The 20447-nt window shown below is 49.0% G+C and overlaps 1 protein-coding gene across 4 annotated transcripts in view; it reads right to left on the minus strand.

The window, feature by feature from the left end:
* The window catches only part of PXYLP1 (2-phosphoxylose phosphatase 1), a 69554-nt gene that overhangs the window by 15922 nt on the left and 33185 nt on the right, over nucleotides 1-20447 (minus strand). For 2 of the 4 annotated variants that reach the window (XM_026497150.4, XM_044383449.3), the window contains 3 exons: nucleotides 18179-18310; nucleotides 1671-1829; nucleotides 680-806 (listed from right to left, as the gene is read on the minus strand). In XM_026497150.4, coding sequence (XP_026352935.1) covers nucleotides 680-806; nucleotides 1671-1829; nucleotides 18179-18263 — 371 coding nt within the window. In that variant the 5' untranslated portion in view covers nucleotides 18264-18310. The other 2 variants (XM_057315958.1, XM_057315957.1) reach the window with 2 other exon arrangements.

Consider the following 20447-nt stretch of genomic DNA (forward strand, 5'->3'; position numbering starts at 1 on the left):
TGCGAGCGATGTGATGTGCCCCTGGACACAGCGCTGAGCCCGGCCCGTCGTGTCAGTGCTAACTCTGCCTCTCGTTTTAGAGCCCTACCTTTCCCATATGCAATCTATTGATTTATTTTTTATCCTAAGGGCTTTCAACCAAGAGCATGCCATTCCTATTCCCGTGAAAAACGAAAAGGCGGAATTCTGTCTTAAATGTGTATGGCTATGCGGCTGGGGGTGCAGGTTCTCCTCGATCCTTTCACTTCCTCCTGACCCCACACAGCAGCAGCATCCCCACTGCAGAGATGCGAGGGGGAGGCTCAGACACTAAGGGACTTCCCAGCTGCCCCGAACAGCACAGCTGCCCCAGGGTCTGAGGACATCTGGCCCAGTGCTCACTGCACTGTGTCCCAGCTCTTTCTCAAACTGCAGAACATGGCTGAGGAGAGCAGGCCTCACACTGGCCTGGACCCAAATCGCAGTTTATCTGCTGTGTGGCCTAACACAGCTGTCCTTGCTTCCCTGAGCCTCCTCCCGCCCCACTGGGAAATGACAGTTAACACGCAGGATCGCTGCTGAAGCTCAGACGTGCTCAACAAGCATAGCTTAGCCCTTTCTGTCCTTCTCCAGCCAGCATTTTGATCGGGACAGAGAGAACAGATTCTTGAAAATGACTTGCAGGAAAAGTGCAATTTACCTGTTAGCCACCAGAGTGCAGTCAATTTCCGGTCGCTTCGTTTTGGGAATAACATACAGTGGGTACCTGTCCCCATGTCGAATGAACACATGCACGGAGACCAGCTTAAAATGATGCGGGGCGTGACCTGCGGGAGAGAAGCATATGGCCTGGTTAGCACTCAGGAGGTGTGGATCCTGTCCAACTCACAGAAGTGACGTGCCAGGGTGCAGGGTGCGCACAAGGCAGGTGGAGGAACGTGACACAGCTGGTTATGTCTCAGAGCCCCCAGAAGTAACAGGGAGGCTCTGGGGGTGTGGCTGGGAGCTGGAGGCCAGTGAAATGGGGGCACGATGACTCATGTGGCCTCACTCACATCCACAGCCTAGGGGGAGGCCTACAGAAATGCTGGAAACAATGACTTCTGCTTTGAAGCTCCGTGAAACGGGCTCCTAGCTGTCTCAGTCAGAGCACGCAACTCTTAATCTCAGGGTTGTGAATTCAAGCCCCACGTTGGGTGTGGAGTCTACTTTAAAAAATAAATTAAATACATAAAAGCTCCATGAAACAAATGGGGGCACAAATTAATAAAAATATTCAATATCATTCTGTGATACACTTTCAAAAAAGCAAAACTCAACACAGAAATCCTATTTTCCTACACCTTTACGGCAAGATACCAACAGAGCATCCTGCATCCTGTGGAAGAGAGTTTTCCTGGAAAGGAGGAGCATAGATGGGGGTGACGTCCTAGAGCCCATCAAGCCTACGTTTCCATCTCCGGTATCTCACCAAAAACCATAATGACAAACGTGTGGAGGGCTTACCCCCATTTCACAGATGAGGAAGGTAAGGCTTGGGAACTCATTCAAGGGCACGGCCTCATGCCAACTGCAGGACTTGAGCCCAGGCCGTCTGGCTCCCTCCTACCACACCGTGCCGCTTGAAGAACTCCTAGTCCCCAGAGGGGTGCGGGTCCCGATGCCATGCTGGGCAGTGCGGGCAGGCCTACCTTCCATGCTGCGCTCAGCCACACTGGGAATGTTGCAGTACAGGAGAGCTTCGTAAATGGGGTCCGTCACGGGGGGCTCTGTCACTGGCTCAGGCATGACTCTCTTTCGACTCTTGCTACTCGCTCCATTCTTAGCTGTGGACACCGGGGTCAGGTGGACTACAAGGGAAGCAAAGCAGGTCATGACACGGGCCGTCACAGGAGGCACCAGGCCAGCCGCAGGGGCTCAGAGCGCGGCTGGACTTTCACCGAGTAGATCTTCTCTCCGTCAGTCCAGCAAGCGGGCAGCTTCTCATCAAGAACTGTTTCTAGAGCCCCCACTGTACCCTGCCTCATTCTCCATTACCTTCTCCTGACCAATAATCAGCTGTGCAAAGGCAGGTGGGCCACCCTGGAGAAAGCGGCCTCGCTCCAGTGGTAAAGGAAGAACTTCGTGCAGCCTGCTTACCTTATTTTTTTTTTTTTAAGATTTTATTTATTTATTTGACACAGAGAGAAAGAGAGAGAGAGAGAGGCACGAGCACAAGCAAGAGGAGAGGGAGAGGGAGAGGGAGAAGCAGGTTCCCTGCTGAGCAGGAAGCCTGATGCGGGGCTCAATCCCAGGACCTGGGATCACAACCCGAGCCAAAGGCAGACACTCAACTGACTGAGCCACCCAGGTGCCCCTGGTTACCTTATTCTTAACACCCTTTGAATTCTGGTAAATACCAGGGAGGAAAGCCATCACCTCTTGAGTGCCTACGAAGTGCTAGACGTACTGACAGATCTCGTTTGATATCATCTGCTTTGCACTTTGGGGTCCCCAAGAGCCCGATGGCAGGCATCACTCATTGATCCTCACAAGACCACGTTACAGAAGAGAGAGCCTAGTGTCAGGAGGGAGACTGAGGCAGCCGCCCAAGGCGGATGTGGTGGATGGAGCCCCATGTCAAGCTCATTCCTCTGCCTCCAGGCCAGGTTCTCGCCACCAGTCTTCTGGATGTCATGCACGGGCCCTGCAGTCTGTCTGTCCATCTAGCACCCCTCTTTCTGTGGGTGAACTGTTCCTTCCCCTCCTCATGTGGTTCTGGTTGAACTATCAATCACTATGTCCCTGCCCCCAGCCCGGGGCGGGGAGCATGTGACTGAGTGAATGAGGATAGTGGTGGGACAACTGGTCTCCTTTTCCTTGACAGAGGTGCTGTGCACTCACAGGAAAGGGTCTCTTTTGTATGCTGATCTATAAGAATGGAAACCCGGGGCTGCCCCAGCTACCTGTCCCTCCTCGGACAGCCTCTGTCTGCAGTGGGAGAAAATGATGCTGAGTAGAGACAAGGCAGACCAACAAATGCAGAGACTTAATCACAGAGAGAAAGCAAGACCTGAGGACATCCATTCTTGGAGACCTTGGGTTCAGATGTGGCTGAAGCCAGAACCTCTCTTAGATGTCCCAGTTATATACATCATATATAACCCTTCTTGCTTAAGCTAGTTTGAGTTGGGTTTTAGTTACTTTCAACCAAATGAGTCCTGACTAATAGACTTCATCAATTACTTATAAGCAGATGTAAGTCCATCTTCTGGGTCAACGGTCCCCAACTTTTCCATGTATGGGGGACCTCTTTGCAGCATCACAGATTTTCTGGAACTCTCTACACAATGATAGTTGTATTTTTAGCATCCACCGAGGAAATGCACAGAAATAGCTGTGCCCATGTATCATTTAATTTCTAAAAGGTTTATTAATCACCAGAATATATGTACATACATACATTTGAACAATAGCTAAAACAGGGCCCAACCACCAGCCTAAAGCCATTTAAATTCCCTAATTCCCTCTACAGATTCTTATAAATAAATACTTAAGACTTCCCTTTGGCAAACAGATGTTATAAATAAAGATAAAAGACAAACAATCCATTGAAAGGAAAATGTTTGCAACAGGCATAACAGACAAATTATTAATATCCAAAATGCATATGAGCTCCTACAACTAAAAAATCAGTAGGGGATATGAGCAGGCTAATTAGAGAAAGACAAATACCAAAGGCAATGAACATATGAAAAGATGTTCAACGTTATTCATACTTAAACACAAACTAAAACAATAGCCTCTGATCCCACCTATCAGACTAGAATATCATGTTTTAATAATAATAGCAGTACTGGCAAGGGTGTCAAAACTCACTTCCACACCGCAAGTGAGAGCGGAAATAGAAACCTTTTGGAAGTATTTGGCAGTATCCACTAAATGTTATATGTGCCTTATCCCCAATCCCATTATTCTACATCTTGGAATCTACTAGTCAGACATCAATTCCAGTCACAAAGATGTAGGCCAAGGAGATTCGCCGCAGTGCTGTTTGTAATAAAAAAGGGAAACCGATTAAGCATCCATCATTAACAGTACAGAATGTTACATCCATATTGGGGAATATTCTGCTACAGTTAAAAAGAGTGGAAAAGAATCAAAGATAAATGAAGTGAGGTGAATAAGCCAAGTTATTGGATAAGAAAAACAAACTATAAATGTACAAAAATGCAGGCATCTGTTTATTATGTAAATGCATAGAAAGATGTCTATAAGGTCATCCATTATAATGAAGCACTGGTTTTCTCTGGGGAATGGATGGAATAGGCCATGAAGAAGTATTTTTACTTGTTTTTCCATAAATGTCTATACTGCTTTACAGATCCACACACATACATATTTACAGAAAGCATGTGTTACGTACTTCCTCTATGCACAGACATACACGTATCTTTCTATAATGTCTAGCCGTCCTTCTTTTATTAGCGTATTTTGATTCATTACTTGTATTACTTGTATTAAAACAACCATCACGGAGCTATAGAATTGGTCCTTCACCAATTCAAAATTAGTCCTTTGGTTGGCCCTCCAGCCACTTTCTTCCCAGCAGCTGGAAATGTCTGGAACGGCTAACATACAAGCTCAGGTGTCCAGAGATAATTTACCACTGGGGCATTTGTGCTAGAGCAAGGGAACGAGAAAAGTGTGTTCTGAAGGCAGCATCTTAATGACCCGGCAATTCTGGCTGTGTGGCAACCCTCAGTCCTTACCTCTGCTCTTTTATGAAATGCTGCCAGATTCTGGCCCCTTGGCCATGCCTGTGGGCACACTTCCTTTGAGTCCGGGCCAGGCACAGGTGAAGCTAAGGACACATGAAGGTAGGAGTGACACAGGGACACAGGGGCACAGGTTTGCTAGTTTACCTGTAAGCACATGGGGGAAGGCCTGTGGGGGCCACCACTTGGGAACTGCTATAGACTGAATGTTTGTGTCCCCTTAAAATTCACATGTTGAAACCCTAACCCCCAATGTGATGGTATTTGGAGGTGAGGCCTTTGGAAGATGATTAGGTCAAATGTGATTAGCATCCTTATAAATGAGACCCCGAAGAGTAACCCCATCCCTGCCCTTCCACCATCTGAGTTTACAGAGAAAAGATTTTCTCAGAAGTGGGTCTTCACAGACGCTGAATCTGCTGATGCTTTGATCTTGGACTTCCTAGTGTCCAGAACTGAAAAAAATAAATTCCTGTTGTTTATAAGCTACCCTGTTTACACTATTTTTATTAAGTGGCCCAATGGAATAAGAAGGAACCATGGGGGCCCAAAGGACCCATTCACGACCCAAGGAAGCAGTGGTTTGAAAGTCACAGATAAAGACTGGGTGATTATCAGAGGCATTCGGTCCAGGAAGATTTTATCCCTGGTATCTGGGCCTGTCGGCCTCACCCACTAACTGCTGAGATCACCCAGTGCTGTTTGCACCCTCCTGAGTCACCAGAACGCAGGGCTAGCCTACACAGGGCCCATCGATGGGTCCTCCAGATGCCAGACATTTGGGGGAGATTCTGATGCAAGGAAGCCAGGGGGTGAGCCGGTTCCCCCAGATCCACCCTCTTACATCCTCGCCCCCAACTTAGTTCTCACTGTCCTGAACTGCTCGGAGCTGCCCCACGGCCACAGGGGGTTTCTCCCCCATCCCCCTCCTTTTGTGTCTAACTACCCTCATCCCATCACTGTTCCCCAAATCTGGCCAGCTCCATAATGACCCTGGGGTCATCCCTCCAGTAAGCTAACTCCGACATCCCTCTTCCATTGGCCCCCCACTCCCAGTCCTTGCTGCCATCTTGTCTCACAACACAGTACCCACAAATAGAGGTGTCCATAGTTTGTCAACCAGCCACCTCAAACATCCAGAGGGTCCAGGGCTCTGTCTTTTTCATCTTTATTTCCCCCCTCCGACCAGCACAGGGCAGGCCCCCTATAACTGCTTATTGAACTGGAGACCTACTCTGAACCAGGCACTGTGCTCCCCACTTTTGATGAAGTGTTTCACTGGATAGAGGAAAGACGGGCAAGGGCCCAGGGTCGGGATCAGATCATTACTTATCAGCACAGGTCCCTGAGCCATAAGCCCTGTGTGGCCTTGGCCCTCAGGCCACCCCAGTTACTTCGACAAACTCAGTGATCCCCGGGATCAGCAGGTGATCTTACAGCCAGGTGTCTGCTGCCAGCTCATTACCAGGGAGTCCCTTTGACTTGCACACAGACAGGTTAGTGCCCCTCCTCCAGGGCACCAAGCCCATGCCCCTGGTCTCTAGCTCATCTCCCCATATCTGGGCCCTGGTCCAGGACAGAGAACAAACACCTACCGCACCCCTGGCCTTCCTCCACTAGCTCTAGCCTTAAGAACCTCCTGTACACAAGCCCTTGACATGAGCCTCAAACCTGCCTTGCCTGAGCATTGTGGGGGCTCCCATCCCAGGGTCTGATCACTGCCCCTCCCTTCCTTCTGTGGACCGGCACTTCCCCCCAGGCCAACCCTGTGGCTGGGTTGGGGGCTGTCACGCTACTCCTCTAGGATCCCGTCCTTGCCATACTGACTGGTCTAGGGACAGGGAGCTGAGTCTAGCCAACTGTGCCAGTAAGGGCCCTTTCCAGGAAAGAAAGGCTTCCCCATGTAGAAGCAGCAGTTTTGTAAGAAGTCGGGTGACCTCCTGCCATCCCCACCCGAGGCTATAGGCTGCTTCCTACTGTCCCTGTGCGGCTTAGTTGTCAGCCCCTCCTCTCGTTACACTGACCGCCTGGCAGATCCAAATCAGGTGTCAGGGATGCACAGGTGTCCTGGTGAAGGCAAACACGACGGGGCGAAAGTGCTGGCTCACCTCTCCATCACTGGCTCAGCTGCCTGAGTCACACCACTGACCACACCAGCAAAGACCCTTACAGGACCAAAGGCATGGCCCCACCATCTCCCTTTTACCTTCCTCGCTCCGGGGCCTGTCTCACCATCAGCCCTGGGCTGGTCATCTCCCTGGTGGACCGGAGTCACCTCTTGGGACTTCTCATTTCCAGGGCCCTGAAGTCTGTCCTCAGTCTCCCCTGCTGCCATGTCTGTCCATGGTTCTGAACACAGGGGGGTGGTACAGGGCTGTGGGCTACCGAGTCACAAACGTGGGTTCAAGTCCTGACTTTGTTACTTTCCAGCTGCATAACCCTGGGCAAACACTATGCCTCCCTATGCCTCATTCCCTTCCCCTGTAAAATACAGATGACGGCATCTCCACCAGAGTGGCGGTGTGGATACTTGAGACAGTCACCTGGGAACACCGCACGGTGCCTGATGTGTGGTAAGAGATAAAGAAGTGCTATCTGCACGTCTGTCCCCTTGATGTGATTATTCTGGCTACTCCCAGGCTCTTAAAAGGTGCACCCTTCAACTTGGGATCTGGAAGGGGTGCTGACCCTCTGTGTCCACACCTTTCACAGAAGCACAATGAACCAGTCTCCCTTCCCCTCTCGACCACCCAATTTCAGCAGCTTTTCTGACTCCTTTAAATACATCCAGCTTATCCAAATTGGCACCTGCTTTTTTTTCTTTAAGCTCCACACCCAACATGGGGCTCGAACTCACGACCTGATATTAAGAGTCACATGCTCTACTGCCTGGCCAGCCACATGTCCCCAAGATGTCATCTTCTTATAAGCTAAAATACCCCTTGTTCTAGTATCGCCCAATCATCCAAAGGCTCTTGAATTCTGTCTCCGCCACTGGCTGCCAAAGAATAACAATTTGCTTTACAGGCAGTTCCCACAATTCCCCCAGTGCTCCTCAATCCACCCAGTTGTCTTAAAGGTCCATTGTGCCTCTACCCTGCACTGAATATAAAAATGTCTGTCCGTAATTCTCAAACATAAGTCAGAACCACAACTGGAGATGTGTTCTGTGATTTGCCTTTGGCCATCTGCTTTTATAGGCAGGGGTAGAAATCGTGCTTAGGGGTGCAAGGTGGAAATCAAGGTGCAAGGTGGAAATCAAGTACACATTTGCATACTTGGAGAAACCTGGTTTTACATGGACAAGATTGATCAAACAGCTGAATCTATCCTTTCTGACCTATCCACCTTGGGCCACGATACAATACCAACCTTTCCTGTTCTCATTCTTAACTAGTCTTCATTCCTCATTCTCGTTGCCTCATGGTGAACCCCTGTTAAGTAAGAACCTAGTAAGTGCTTTTGGTGCCAGTGATACGACTGGTCCCATTTAGGGAGCCAGCAAACCACAGGAGGTATGGCTCTTTGGGACTCAGCACATCGACAGGCTGGAGGTTTTGCCTGAGGCCGTTCCCAAGCTCTTACCTCCTCCTTGCCTGCCCCTCCCTCTGACGTCAGCCACTGGGCCCTAAGTCCACATTCTGCCAGAGCACAGGGACAGGGTTCCCATGGTGGCCGGAGCTTGACCCCAGTTGTGGCCTCCCAGAGGGGACAGGAAAACTCACTATCTTCTGAGGCAGCTGATAATTGGCCTGGCCCAAACAGAGTCCTTTGGCTGAGATGACAGAAGCATCGAGGACTCCAAATCATGACAGAAACTAGAAATCAGACAGCCATCCAAGGACAGGCCCCCAGAAAGAACTGTGAAAAGAACCTCAGTCATCCTTAACCATCTCATAGCCTGAATCCCCCCTGCCGCCCCTTTGAGAATCTGATAAAATTTACTGCTCCTCAACCCTGAAAAAGGACTGCATACACAAGCTTCTGAATTCGAATTCTGAGGGTTCACAGGACCCCCAAAACTACATGAGACGATGCTGACATCAGGCTAACAACTCAATGTGCTTGGAAACAGGTTACTGATTTTGACACCCTTGATGGGAGATTTTCCTTTTTTCAAAATGAAAGGGAGCTTTACAACTCACATAAACATGTGTTCATCCTAAAATAGCCATTCAACACCAAGGTATAAAAAGAAGTGAAAATCGCCCATAATCTTATCACCCGGAACAACCCCCAGTCTACATTTTAGTGCCCATGTGTGGCTGGATGTCCTGCCAGAGGTTATATCTGTGTTTCTGTCCCTGCTCTGAGGAGAGTCACTCAGGCCCAAGGACATTGTTTCCCCTCCCTTCAAGAGGAACAAGTAAGTTTTTAGCATTTCAAAGGCCTACCTTTTGAGAGCACTAAACCCCACTGAGGTCACCGAACCAACTGCCCAGGAAGGCAGCTGGTCATCTGCCTTCTGTGGAAAGGGTCACAAGGAAGAGATGGCCAGGGGTGAGGGTGCATTTTGGGGAAGCCCCCTCACTGAGAGACAATGCTGAGGGAGGGGCCTGCACCCTCAGGTACCTGGACTGACCTGCCAGCCCACCTGCTGGTGGTTACCAGGGGCTGGGGAGACACAGAGCTCTGGCTGGGTTCCAGGTTCCCCAAGAGGCACATCCCCGGGCAGTGGGGTCCAGCCCCTTAGATGACACAGGAAAGCAAGGGAGGGAGGCAGGGAGGGGCACGATGTGATGCTGCAGCCCAAGCCAGACTTGTCAGAGAGGGGCCATGCGTCATGGCCGACTCCCTGTCCGTCATGGCCGACTCCCTGTCCCTCCCGCCCAGGGGCAGCCTGGCTCGGTCGGGCGCGTGAGGCACTGGGTGCTGACAATGAGACAGTTGCACAGCTCTCTCCGGGTGCAGCCTGACCTCACCCTCATACTCCGATTCAGGTTCTGCCCTCAAGACCTCATTCCGGATAGTTTCAGGAACCTCCAGGCCACCCTCTCCCCGGGGCACGGAGCTGCTATCAAGATCACAGGGCTCCACCTCTGATGACACTGACCTCAAGTCAAGGTGGACTGTCTCGTTTCTTCTCTTTTTTCTAATGTCATCAGCTTGGAGCAGGTGCCCTGTTGCCAAGACAACAGGGAGTGGGGCCCAAGTTCATCGGTGCAGTTGGAGCAAACTCCCTGCACCTGGGCAAACTCCCACTGTGTCCTTGGCTCCCCTCCACTCCGCCGTTACTCCAATGTAAACATCCTGCAGCTTTCTCTCCTATTTTGTCCCTCTCTCACACGGTCTTGGCCTATGCAGATACTCTCCCTGAGTTCACTACCTACTTTTACTAACATTCTCTTGATTTACTCACTAGCCCCGATAATCTCTTCCCTAAAACCGGAGATTCCCTTCTTGCCAATACTGTTGAGTTGACACACACACGTATTCCCATATAAAACACCGTATGTACTTTTAGTTACTATATCATGGACAACCTTGCATGTGAATACAGACAGATCTGGGTAATCACAGCATTAACGGCTGCAAGAGTATTTACTGTTGGATGCTTCCGCTGCCTTCCCCCCTTTTGCCACTTGTAAGCAATGCTGCTAAAAAACATCTTTGAACACACATTTCTATCCTCTCGTCAAATTATTCTTAGGAGAAATTCTCTAAGATCAGAAATTGGGAGATGGGTAGTAAGGAGGGCACATATTACATGGTGCACTGGGTGTTATACGCAACTAATGAATCATCAAACTTTACATCAAAAACCAGGATGTACTGTATGGTGACTAACATAATATAATAAAAAAATTAAAAAAAAAAAAAGAAATTGGGAAGGAAGGAAAGAAGGAGGGAGGGGGAGAGAGAGAGGAGAGAAACAATGTCTCCCCCGCCCCCAGAATACTGGAAATGACCCCCACACAAAAACCTGTCCATTTTTAGCTCATGGAAGGGGCTGCTACATGATGCTCTGCCCTCCCCCCCATGTAACTACAACATCAACTTAAGACATATGACGAAAGCTGATTTGTCACATTTCATTTTCACACCTACAGAATTTTTTCACCCACAGATATTTATTTAACTCTATATGGTAAGTGGACAGGAAGCATTCAGAGAAAAAGCAAAATTAAAACTTTCAGAAATCAAACAGAAAATAAACCTCCAAGAAAAGAAATGAAATAAAAAAAAATACTAAATGTAAAACTTTGGTGATAATGATGAGATTGGGATATTATACACATAACTTCTTAGGTTAAAAATGCAAGCATCATATTTAATTCCTCATTCTGACTCCAATCCAGCAAAATAAAATCCCAGGAGGAACCTTACTGTGGCTTTTAAAGTACAGTACAGAAGGGCACCTGGGTGGCTCAGTTGGTTGAGCATCTGACTCTTGGTTTTGGCTTAGGTCAGGATCTGGGGGTCCTGAGATGAAGCCCCTCCCATCTGTGTTGGGCTCTGCGCTCAGCAGGGAGTCTGCTTGGGGTTCTTTCTCCCTCTGCTTCTCCCCCTGCTTGTGCACTGTCTCTCTCTAAAATAAATAAATAAATCTTTTTAAAAAAATAAATAGAGTACATAGTCCATAAGACCCTTGGCATTCTAAGGGTTGCAGACCCAAACCGTTGCCATGAAAACATTAAAATCTTCATGAATCCCCAACTCCCACACACCACTGGGGCACACACTTTTCTCCATAAAACAGACACAGGATGAAAAGCAGGAGGGACAGAGCCCCCCGGCTGGCAGGGCCAGGCCTGCTCAGCAGCCAGGAGCTCACGCCCAGCTATTATTATCCAAATTTGTGCCTCAGCAAAATCCCTGCCACCATCTGCCACAGAGTTCCGGGTGCCCGCAGAGGGTGGGAGCCATGAATGCCAACAGCCGACTACGAAGAGCAGGCTGAAGCCGGGGTCTGAACCGCCAAGGGGACTGTGACAACACCCAGGCACCTTTCAGGGGCTCCTCACTCGCCTTCTCAGAGGCAATCTTCTTTTAATTCACATGCTGTTGTAGCAAGCGTGATTATTCTCTTTACCAGAGGACAACGGATCCTCTGCGGAAAGCGGAGGGGTGTGGGGGCTGGAGGCTGCGGGAAAATGATGGCTCTGTGGGAAGAGGGGACCAGGGAAACCACTGAAGACTCACACGTACAGCTCACACACACACCACCCACCACTCACTGCATACGCACCGCTCACACGCACCACATACACACGTCACATACACACACTACTCACACACCACATACGTACAACTCACACACACTAAGCTGGCTCAGGTGGGTTACCTACTGAACACACACAGCACTCACACCACATACACAACACCACCACTCCTACACACCACACGCACACAACTCACACACGGGCTGTTTGGTTGGGCCTACGGGTCACACACACAGAGCTGATAAGCTGAGGCTCCTCAGCTGCCTCCCTGCTTCCCTCAGCTTTGGGGCTCCCCGCCCCCGCTGCCATTCTGTCTCCTTCATGGCCTCCCTTCCTCGTCTGCCCAGATCTCATCTTTGCCCTGTCCTTCCTTCCTCCTACCTGTACCACAGGGCACAAACTCCCAAGGTGACAGGGTTCCGCAAGTGCAGACCACGGAGAAAGGAAGAGCTTGCAGTCCCCACCAGGGGGGTGGCCAGTAGTCAGCTGCTGGCTCCAGCCACTGTCCCTGAAAGACACCATGGTTCTCAGCTTGCTGGACAGTCTGTTTTTTTTGTTTTTTTAAAGAGGGGCTGGAAGTTTATATGAAACAATCTAAGTTCTAAAACATTCATAAATAAACGTAAAAACATGAAAACACTGGTTGGGCCAAATAAAACCGTCAGTCTGGAGAGGCTTCCACATGCTCCTGGGAGACCTTGTCTCCTCAGGTCACAACTTCACGAACAGCGAACACGAAGTCCCCCAGCAGGGCCTCCAGACAGGGTCCCTCTTAGGCTCAGATCCTGAAACCACATTCCGGAAAGACACAGTACCCAGCTGGCCCTCTGGTACCTCATCAACACCTCCAACTCCTCGTCCTGCTCCACACGCAGCTTGCCCACTTGCCTGGGCCTTAGCCAGACCCGGGGAGCCACCAGCCCCACGTGGTTACCTCCCAGTCCACATTCTGGGCATTTTCTTTAGCCTTCGGCATACTTAACCCTGGTGGAGAGGAGACGTTTATGGGAATGAACACACAAATTGCCTGAGTGAATGAGGCATCTACTGAACTACCCGAGCCATACTCCTGTGTGTCATGGTGGGGTCTTCCCCTTCTCTCCACACCCTGGCCCCCTCTACCACCCAATTAGTTCAAAGTCCCACGGCATCGCCTGCCACTTTGGCTTTGCTTCTTATTCCAGGGCCAATGCCTTCAAGGTGCTCCTTCAGCCTCTGATGAAGGCAAAACTGCCTGAGTTGCCACCCAGCTTCACCCTCCCATCAGCCCCTGAACAGGGAGTGCCCAGGATTTGTGCTTATTAGACTCACCCAGAGAGGGTGTCAAAGTGTAGATTTCTGGGTCCCACGCCTGCCAAAATTCTGATTCTGTAGGGAGGGGCACAAAATGTGCTCTTTTTTGGTTGTGGAACATGCATTCTTTACAAGTTTCCAGAGCCTCTCTGCTCAAGGTGCTCAGGAGACCACACCTGGGCAAACACTATCCTGGACTGTGGTCTTTCCAAGCCATCACTCTCCTGGTGTGTTCCCTGCTTCCAGTGCCCCCCCCCCACAGCCTTCAGGATATAACGTAGTGATGGAGGTGGCCCCAACGTGTGTCCAACTTATTAGCTACCCACGGGTGACCAACCCGGTCCTACTCTCTTTCACTCTGTCTTTGCACACCCACTTCCATCTGCAGGCATGCCCCTCCCACCTTCCTCCATGGCCAACTACTCACCCCTCAGGGATGAAGCTCAGGTGTCACCTCTGCTGGGGAGTCTTCCCTGAATTCCCAGACTGGATTAGCTTCTTGTCCTCTGTCCTCCCATATCACCCTGCTGTAAATGATCTCTAATTCATTTTATTTAACAAACACACATACAGTGATCACTATGTGCCAGGCACTGTTCTAAGTGTCTTAAAATATGAGCTCACTGATTCCTTTACTAACCCCATGAAACTGGGATGATAGTTATCCCCATTCTACAGATGAGGAAACTGAGGCAGGGAGAGGGTAAATAACATGGCCGAGGTCACCTAACTGGTAAGTGGCAGGACAGGGACTCAATCCAGGCAGTCTGGCTTTTTCTTAGAGCCGTGTTCTTCCCCCCACCCCCACCTTACCTGCTATCACCTCTTACCTGTCCTAGCACATCGCACACTGTATTCCAAGTGTCTGTGCATGACTTTCTCCCAGTAGGACAGACAGCTCCTGTGGGATTGAGCTTGAGGGATTAAGCTCCCAGACCAGGACCTAACCTATGGTGGAAACTCAAGGAACATTTGCTACAGACAAAGCTGTATATATTCACGGTGCTGGATCAACAAGAAAAGATAAAATCCTAAACCCTCCGAGTTTAAAGAGACTTTAAATGGAATCAGGCCCGATGACCTGCCTAACATTCTCCTCTTCACGGAGCAACGCTCCGGAGTTTGCACCCCATGCATTCCACCTCTGCACGACGCTGACTTTTAGGACGCTCCACCTTATGCTTCACTGGAACGTGTCCCATGGTCACCTGGGCCACAGAGAACAAGTCTGACTCTTGCAGAAAGGGCTCTTCAGATACTGAAGACAACCCTGGCTTTCACTGCTGTGGGGTAACCTTCCCTTTTCCACTTGGAGATCTGAACCTCCAGTCCATCTTCGGTATTTTCCTCAGAAGCTGCTCTGGTCAACTGGGGCCCTGCCCAGGCAAACCACCCCCAGAGCGAGTGCCACATGCCCACTATCATGGCCAATGAACTCTGATCAAAACCAAGTAAGAGTCTAATTATTTCGGAAGCCGCCTCCCTGACAAGTGGCTGAAGGAACACAAGCCTTGGCAGCCTTTGGGACCCCGAGAGCCCTGGTTTCTGAAGACCGCACCCGGTGACGGGACTCTGTGCTGTTGCTTAAAAGCTTTACCTTGACTATGCTTCCACAAGCCAAGGGCTCTCCCACAAGGTCTCTGTTCTCCCACCAACACTGCAGCAGCCACAACTAATCCCATTTTATAGAAGAAGAAACAGAGGCTCTGAGAGGCCCGCCTTGCCCAAGGGCACATGGCTGCCAAGTGGCATTCAAATCCAAGGCTGTCATTGCAGAGCCTGCGCGCTCCTGCCGCGCTGCCATTTTGGGAATGCCGGTTGGAACATGGCGAAATGAGCATAAAATAAGAATTAAGGAAAGGCTGTGTTGAAGGAGGAAAATGGACGATTACAGAAGAGCAGAAAAAGCAGAAATACAACTAAACAAGTCTTTACATACTGGCGGTCTTTGCCCTGTTGCACTAAAGCAGTCCCTTAATCTGAGAAGTAATTTTTATACTCGTACACATTTTAACTAGAGTAACTAAACAGAGGTACGTCTTACTTGTTCCCTTCGACAATTCAAACATCAGGAATTTCAGAGTCTCCCTATTTCCAAACTCAAAAATATCCAGGACTTGAAAATACAAAATGAATGATTTTCATTAAAGGTTGTTAGCCTAAAGCAAGCCATTAAATTTAAAATAAACATATTTTGAGAAACTGCGAACCGTATCTTAACCTTTTTTATATCCTTTCCATCCACCTCCACCCCGACACTGTAGAAAAATGCCGACATGCATAAGCACTTAATAAATATATCTGGGTTCGCAGACCCACTTTCTGTAGGAAAGGAAGAAATGCTTCAACAACCTGATTTTTAAATTGTAACCCGGGTCATAACTTTCTCATATTCAAAACAACAGAAAAAGCCAACAAGACAAAATAAAATAGATGACCATTGCAGAAAGCAAATAAAACTATACTGGTTCACTTAAAGCCTGAGAAAAACCAAGTGATATTTCATCGCCTCACATATATTACCTCAAATAATTATATGTGCTAATCTGGTATTTATTAAAAAATTAGTCAGAAGCAATGATGAAAAAAAAAAGTCCATATATTTTAGGGTAAGGATGAAAACACAAATGTTAGTTAAACGTATACTTTTGTATTACCAATTAGTGCAGTTTCTTACACCATAATAACCAACAACCCACAACGCAATTAAATAAATAAAGCAATTAAACTCCTTGTCTACAGAAATGGTAAGTCCCAAAGTTACAGTTTACCTAGAAGCAGAAGAGCAGTAAGGACATCCATATCTTAATATCCTTCCGAACTCCAACGTATCCAAGAATAAAGAACTCCAACCCAGGCAGGCTCATTTACCCTGCAAAATTTTCCTTAAAAAAAAGTATGGCTGCAAATTGGCTGTCCTAAAACAGAAGGTACTTTCAGAAGAGTTATATAAGCAAAACACACTGGCCAATTCAGTGACGTGGAAACCACCTCATGCAAGAGAAACGCAGCAAACACAAGTAACCCACATTCACGTCTCAGATCCTGTCAGCTTCACAGAATAAAAAATCAAGCTTGACTGTAACCTCCTACCTCCCCAACCAAAGGATGGAAAATTTTTAATGAAAAGTTATGAACAATTAAACTACTGAGAGTCCTAACACACTTTTTGGAAAGGATTCGTATTTTATGGCTCATTAACCATCTGGAGTATCTTTAAACTTCCTATGCCCACCTACTCTCGGCCTCGTTTCCTATTCTGGAAGGATAAAAGGAGTATTTCTAATTGTCTTTAGTATTAGAAACAGACTGTCACGTGTACCAGATGTGCGTGTGGAGTAGGTCACAAACTGGAGGTCTATCGGGAAACTTGCTCAAAGCCTCTTCTCTTCAAACCACTTATTCCAAATGCCAAGTCCTTCCCACATTCCTCAGCGCACTCAGAACATCCCACTTGCCGAGCCACCTGCTCTTCTTGCCATCACTCAAACTGCGACAGAAACGCCACCTCCTCACTGAGCCATCCTAGGCAATGATGGGCGCCAACCACCTATCTCCCATCCATCAGGGTGCGGTGGGAAAATGGAGGGAAGGCAGGTGACAGCCAAAACACAGTTCCCAGCGCCGCACAGGCATTCTCAGCTTCGAGGGTACAGCACCAGAAGGAGAGCGAAGCGGGTCGGCCTCCTTTTCAGAGCAGGTGTAGATCCATTCATTCATTCAACAAACCGTCATGAAACGCCTACTGTGTGGTTAGCAGTGCCGTTTGTGGGGTATAGAGGGAAACACGACGCGGTCCCGGCTCTCAGAGACACAAGAACTGAACATTAGAATACCGGACGGTCAGCGCGAGGAGAGGAACAGGTTTAGGGCATCCTGGAAGTACATCACAGCAGCATCAGACCTGGCTGAAGGGAGGGGGAGAGTCCTGGAAGGTTCCGAGAGGAGAAAAGGACTGAGTGAATCATGTGGAGGCAAGGACGTGAGGAGGATGGCGCTCCAGGCAGAGGGGCTGGTGGGATCTGGGCACAGAGAACAGGGTAAATGTGTAAGGAATGGCAAGCAATTCAGTGTGAGAGGGGGCCACTGGAGCAAAAAGAGCCTCTTGGACACCATGGGCCACCCCTGAAAGGTTACAACCAAGGAGGTACTGGGGCCAGATCTGTGTTTGAGGATGGCCACTCTTGGGGGGAGCAGTGGGGTACGCAGCTTTGGGCCTGAAACTGAGCACAGGCGCCCAGTGAAGGACAAAGTGCTGGGTGGTGAGATCCGTGGACTGGCTTCATCCGGCCATGTCCACGCGAGATGCCCTGTGCATGGTCTCTGCTGCCTAGGAAACTGAATTTAGTACCTAATTCCCATGCCCTCCCCAACAATCACAGCCCCAGAGCTCACTGAACAGGAAACAGACACCCAACCCTCGGGGCGTCTGGGTGGCTCAGTCGTTAACCTTCTGCCTTCGGCTCAGGGCGTGATCCTGGCGTTGTGGGATCGAGCCCCGCATCAGGCTCCTCCGCTGGGAGCCTGCTTCTTCTTCTCCTACTCCCCCTGCTTGTGTTCCCCCTCTCTCTGGCTGTCTCTCTCTGTCAAATAAATAAATAAAATCTTTAAAAAAAAAAAAAAAAGACACCCAACCCTCAAGGAACCAACCAGCAGGCTAAACACCCCGGCTCACGTTGGCCTCTTGGGAATCTAAGAATCTGGGAATAACTGGGCAGTTCAGGAATCTACACAGAAGCCAAAAACATCTCCTGAGGCCTAGCGAGCACTTTTGTTCCTCAGGGCTGAGAAAGACACTCAGGACACAGCTCAGCAGTTTAGGATTTGTACTCACAACCATCCACCATCAGTACCAATAATAAAAAGACTCTGTTGTTTTAAACGGCACTGCTCATTTGAAAAACAAAGGCTTTGGGCCTACTTGTTTCCTCCCCACAAGGGCCCTCTATCTCAGAAGAGGACGCAGCGGCAGCGGGCGATACTCACAGAACTGCAGGCTGAGGCTCACGAAGGCCAGCAGTGCGGCCAGGGCCAGCAGCAGCAAGAAGCGGCTGCGGAAAAGCATTCTCATTTGTTCTATTTGCTCTTCATGGTTTCACCTCCAGTCGGGAACACGCCCTGCGAACAAAACAGAGGCAATAAACATGTGTTCCGAGGTGGAAAACCAAGTTTGTCAACTGAAAATAATCCAATTAGCCCAGTCCTCCAGCAGGAAGCGTGAATCCTAGTTGCAGAACAATAGTGGGTTATGTCTCTGCCCCCAGATGAGCCCAGCCGAGAATGCTGCCTTCGAATTAATGAGAGGAAACCAGTTCTCGAATGCTTCGTTTATGACATCAGCACAGAATGAGACACATGCCAGCAGGACCTTTCCAAAGAAACACATAAGGAGCTTTATCGAGCACCTGCCGTGTGCCAGACAAGCAAGTCTTTACGGACCAGGTCATGCTCAGCCCATTCTGACCACCGACTTCTAGATCTTCAACCTTTTTTGGTGAATATTTTGCTGATATGATTCTGGTCTCCTAAAATTTTAATCATTAACCTGAACGCCAATCACTGCCATGTGTCCCATAATAATGCCTTTAGGGATGGCTGGAGGATGCCAGAGGATGTGTCCCTACGCTCAGTGGCCCCATCTGCTAACTGAAAACCTTCTCCCATCTGGACTGGTGACCCTATTTCTGCCGTGTCCACCGGTCTTCTTCCTGCAGCCCCACTGTACCCATTCTAATTTCCTCTAACCATGTTAGAGCTGTGCAAAAAGACTTTCAAAAATGCTGAATGAGGGCCTTTTGTGAGCAAAGTGAACGGCGGCTCGAGGGTATAACCCATCAGTCTTAGTTATCGAGTTTCTCTCCTGGTTCTCTCTGGGGTTTGAAATAGAACTTGAAAACCACATTCCTCAGAAAAGGTCCAACCTGTTACAGTAACAGGACAACAATAATTTCAAACCCAATTTTAGCGGCAACATCTTTTCCTCCTTCAAATACAATCTCCTTCAGAGCCCGAACAGACACAATCAGACAAAAGCTCATTTGTTCACATGGTGAGGTCGGGGCTGCACAACTTTGTGAATACATATACCAAAAGCTATTGAGGGGCACCCAGGTGGGCTCAGTCGGGTAAGCGCCTGACTCTTGATTTCGCCTCAGGTCATGATCTCAGGGTCGTGAGACGGAGTTCCACTTTAGGCTTGGAGCTCAGCAAGGAGTCTGTTTGGGATTGTCTCTCCCTTTCCCTCCTCCCCTTCCCCCCTTGTGTGTGTGTGTGTGTGTGTGTGCGCGCGCGCGCGCACGCACTCGTGCAAGCACTCTCTCTCCCCCAAATAAATAAATAAATAAATCTTTTAAAGCTATTGAATTATGCACTTTGGGTGAACTGGATGGTATGTGAATTCTATCTTATATCATCTATTTTTTATTTTTTTTTCTTACAAAAGCCTATCCGTAGGGAATGAAGCAGGATCCAGAGCCCCGGAGTCTCTTATTTCCCAGCCCCGAGCCCCAGCAAGGACCCTGCAAGGGAGTTTGAGAACCGCTCCTTTAGAGGGATTTGTCAGACTGTCTACAAAAAGGTAAGATTTGCTAAAAGACTAACAAAAATACACCTGTACCTCACAATGGAGCCTGTACATTGGCAGCCCGCACCTCTGTTGACAAACAGATTCCAATTTTATACCTTCAAATAATCACTGCTTCTGTCCCTTTAGTCACCACCCCTAAGCAAGGACCAGTGCCTAGTGTCCCCAGATGGCCTGTAACTGCTCCTGTGGACACCCCCTCTTTGCCCTGAGGGGACTCACTAGCCTCGCAAGCTCTCTAGCGTCCTGGCTAAGACAGCATACCGTGCTGGCTGATCCCACCTAGGACCTAATGTATTTGGGACCCCAAATAAATGTTTTGTTTCCAAAATTCAAATTCTTCATAAGTTGAGAGTATTTGAAAAGACACACAGATCTGAAAGCAGCTCAGCAGAATCTGCGCTTGGTAAGGGACAGTGGCTTCTACACTGAACCCCCAAGGAGGCTGAGGTCACAGTTTGAGACAGAGCATGGGTCCGCCTGACTGTGGCACTGCGGGTCGTCCCTTCCGTGCTAACAGTGAAGCTGAACCCTTGATGCCGATAAACCCAATCCCAGACACAAAGTGTTAAGCCTGGGTAGCTCTGGGCCACCTTGACCTTGGGGGTGTCCTTGGTAATGCTCATCCGATGGTTCAACAGCAAACCTTCCCATAGGAAAACAACCTAAATA

The sequence above is a fragment of the Ursus arctos genome, unplaced genomic scaffold (assembly GCF_023065955.2).
Source record: "Ursus arctos isolate Adak ecotype North America unplaced genomic scaffold, UrsArc2.0 scaffold_20, whole genome shotgun sequence".
Lineage (NCBI taxonomy): Eukaryota > Metazoa > Chordata > Mammalia > Carnivora > Ursidae > Ursus > Ursus arctos.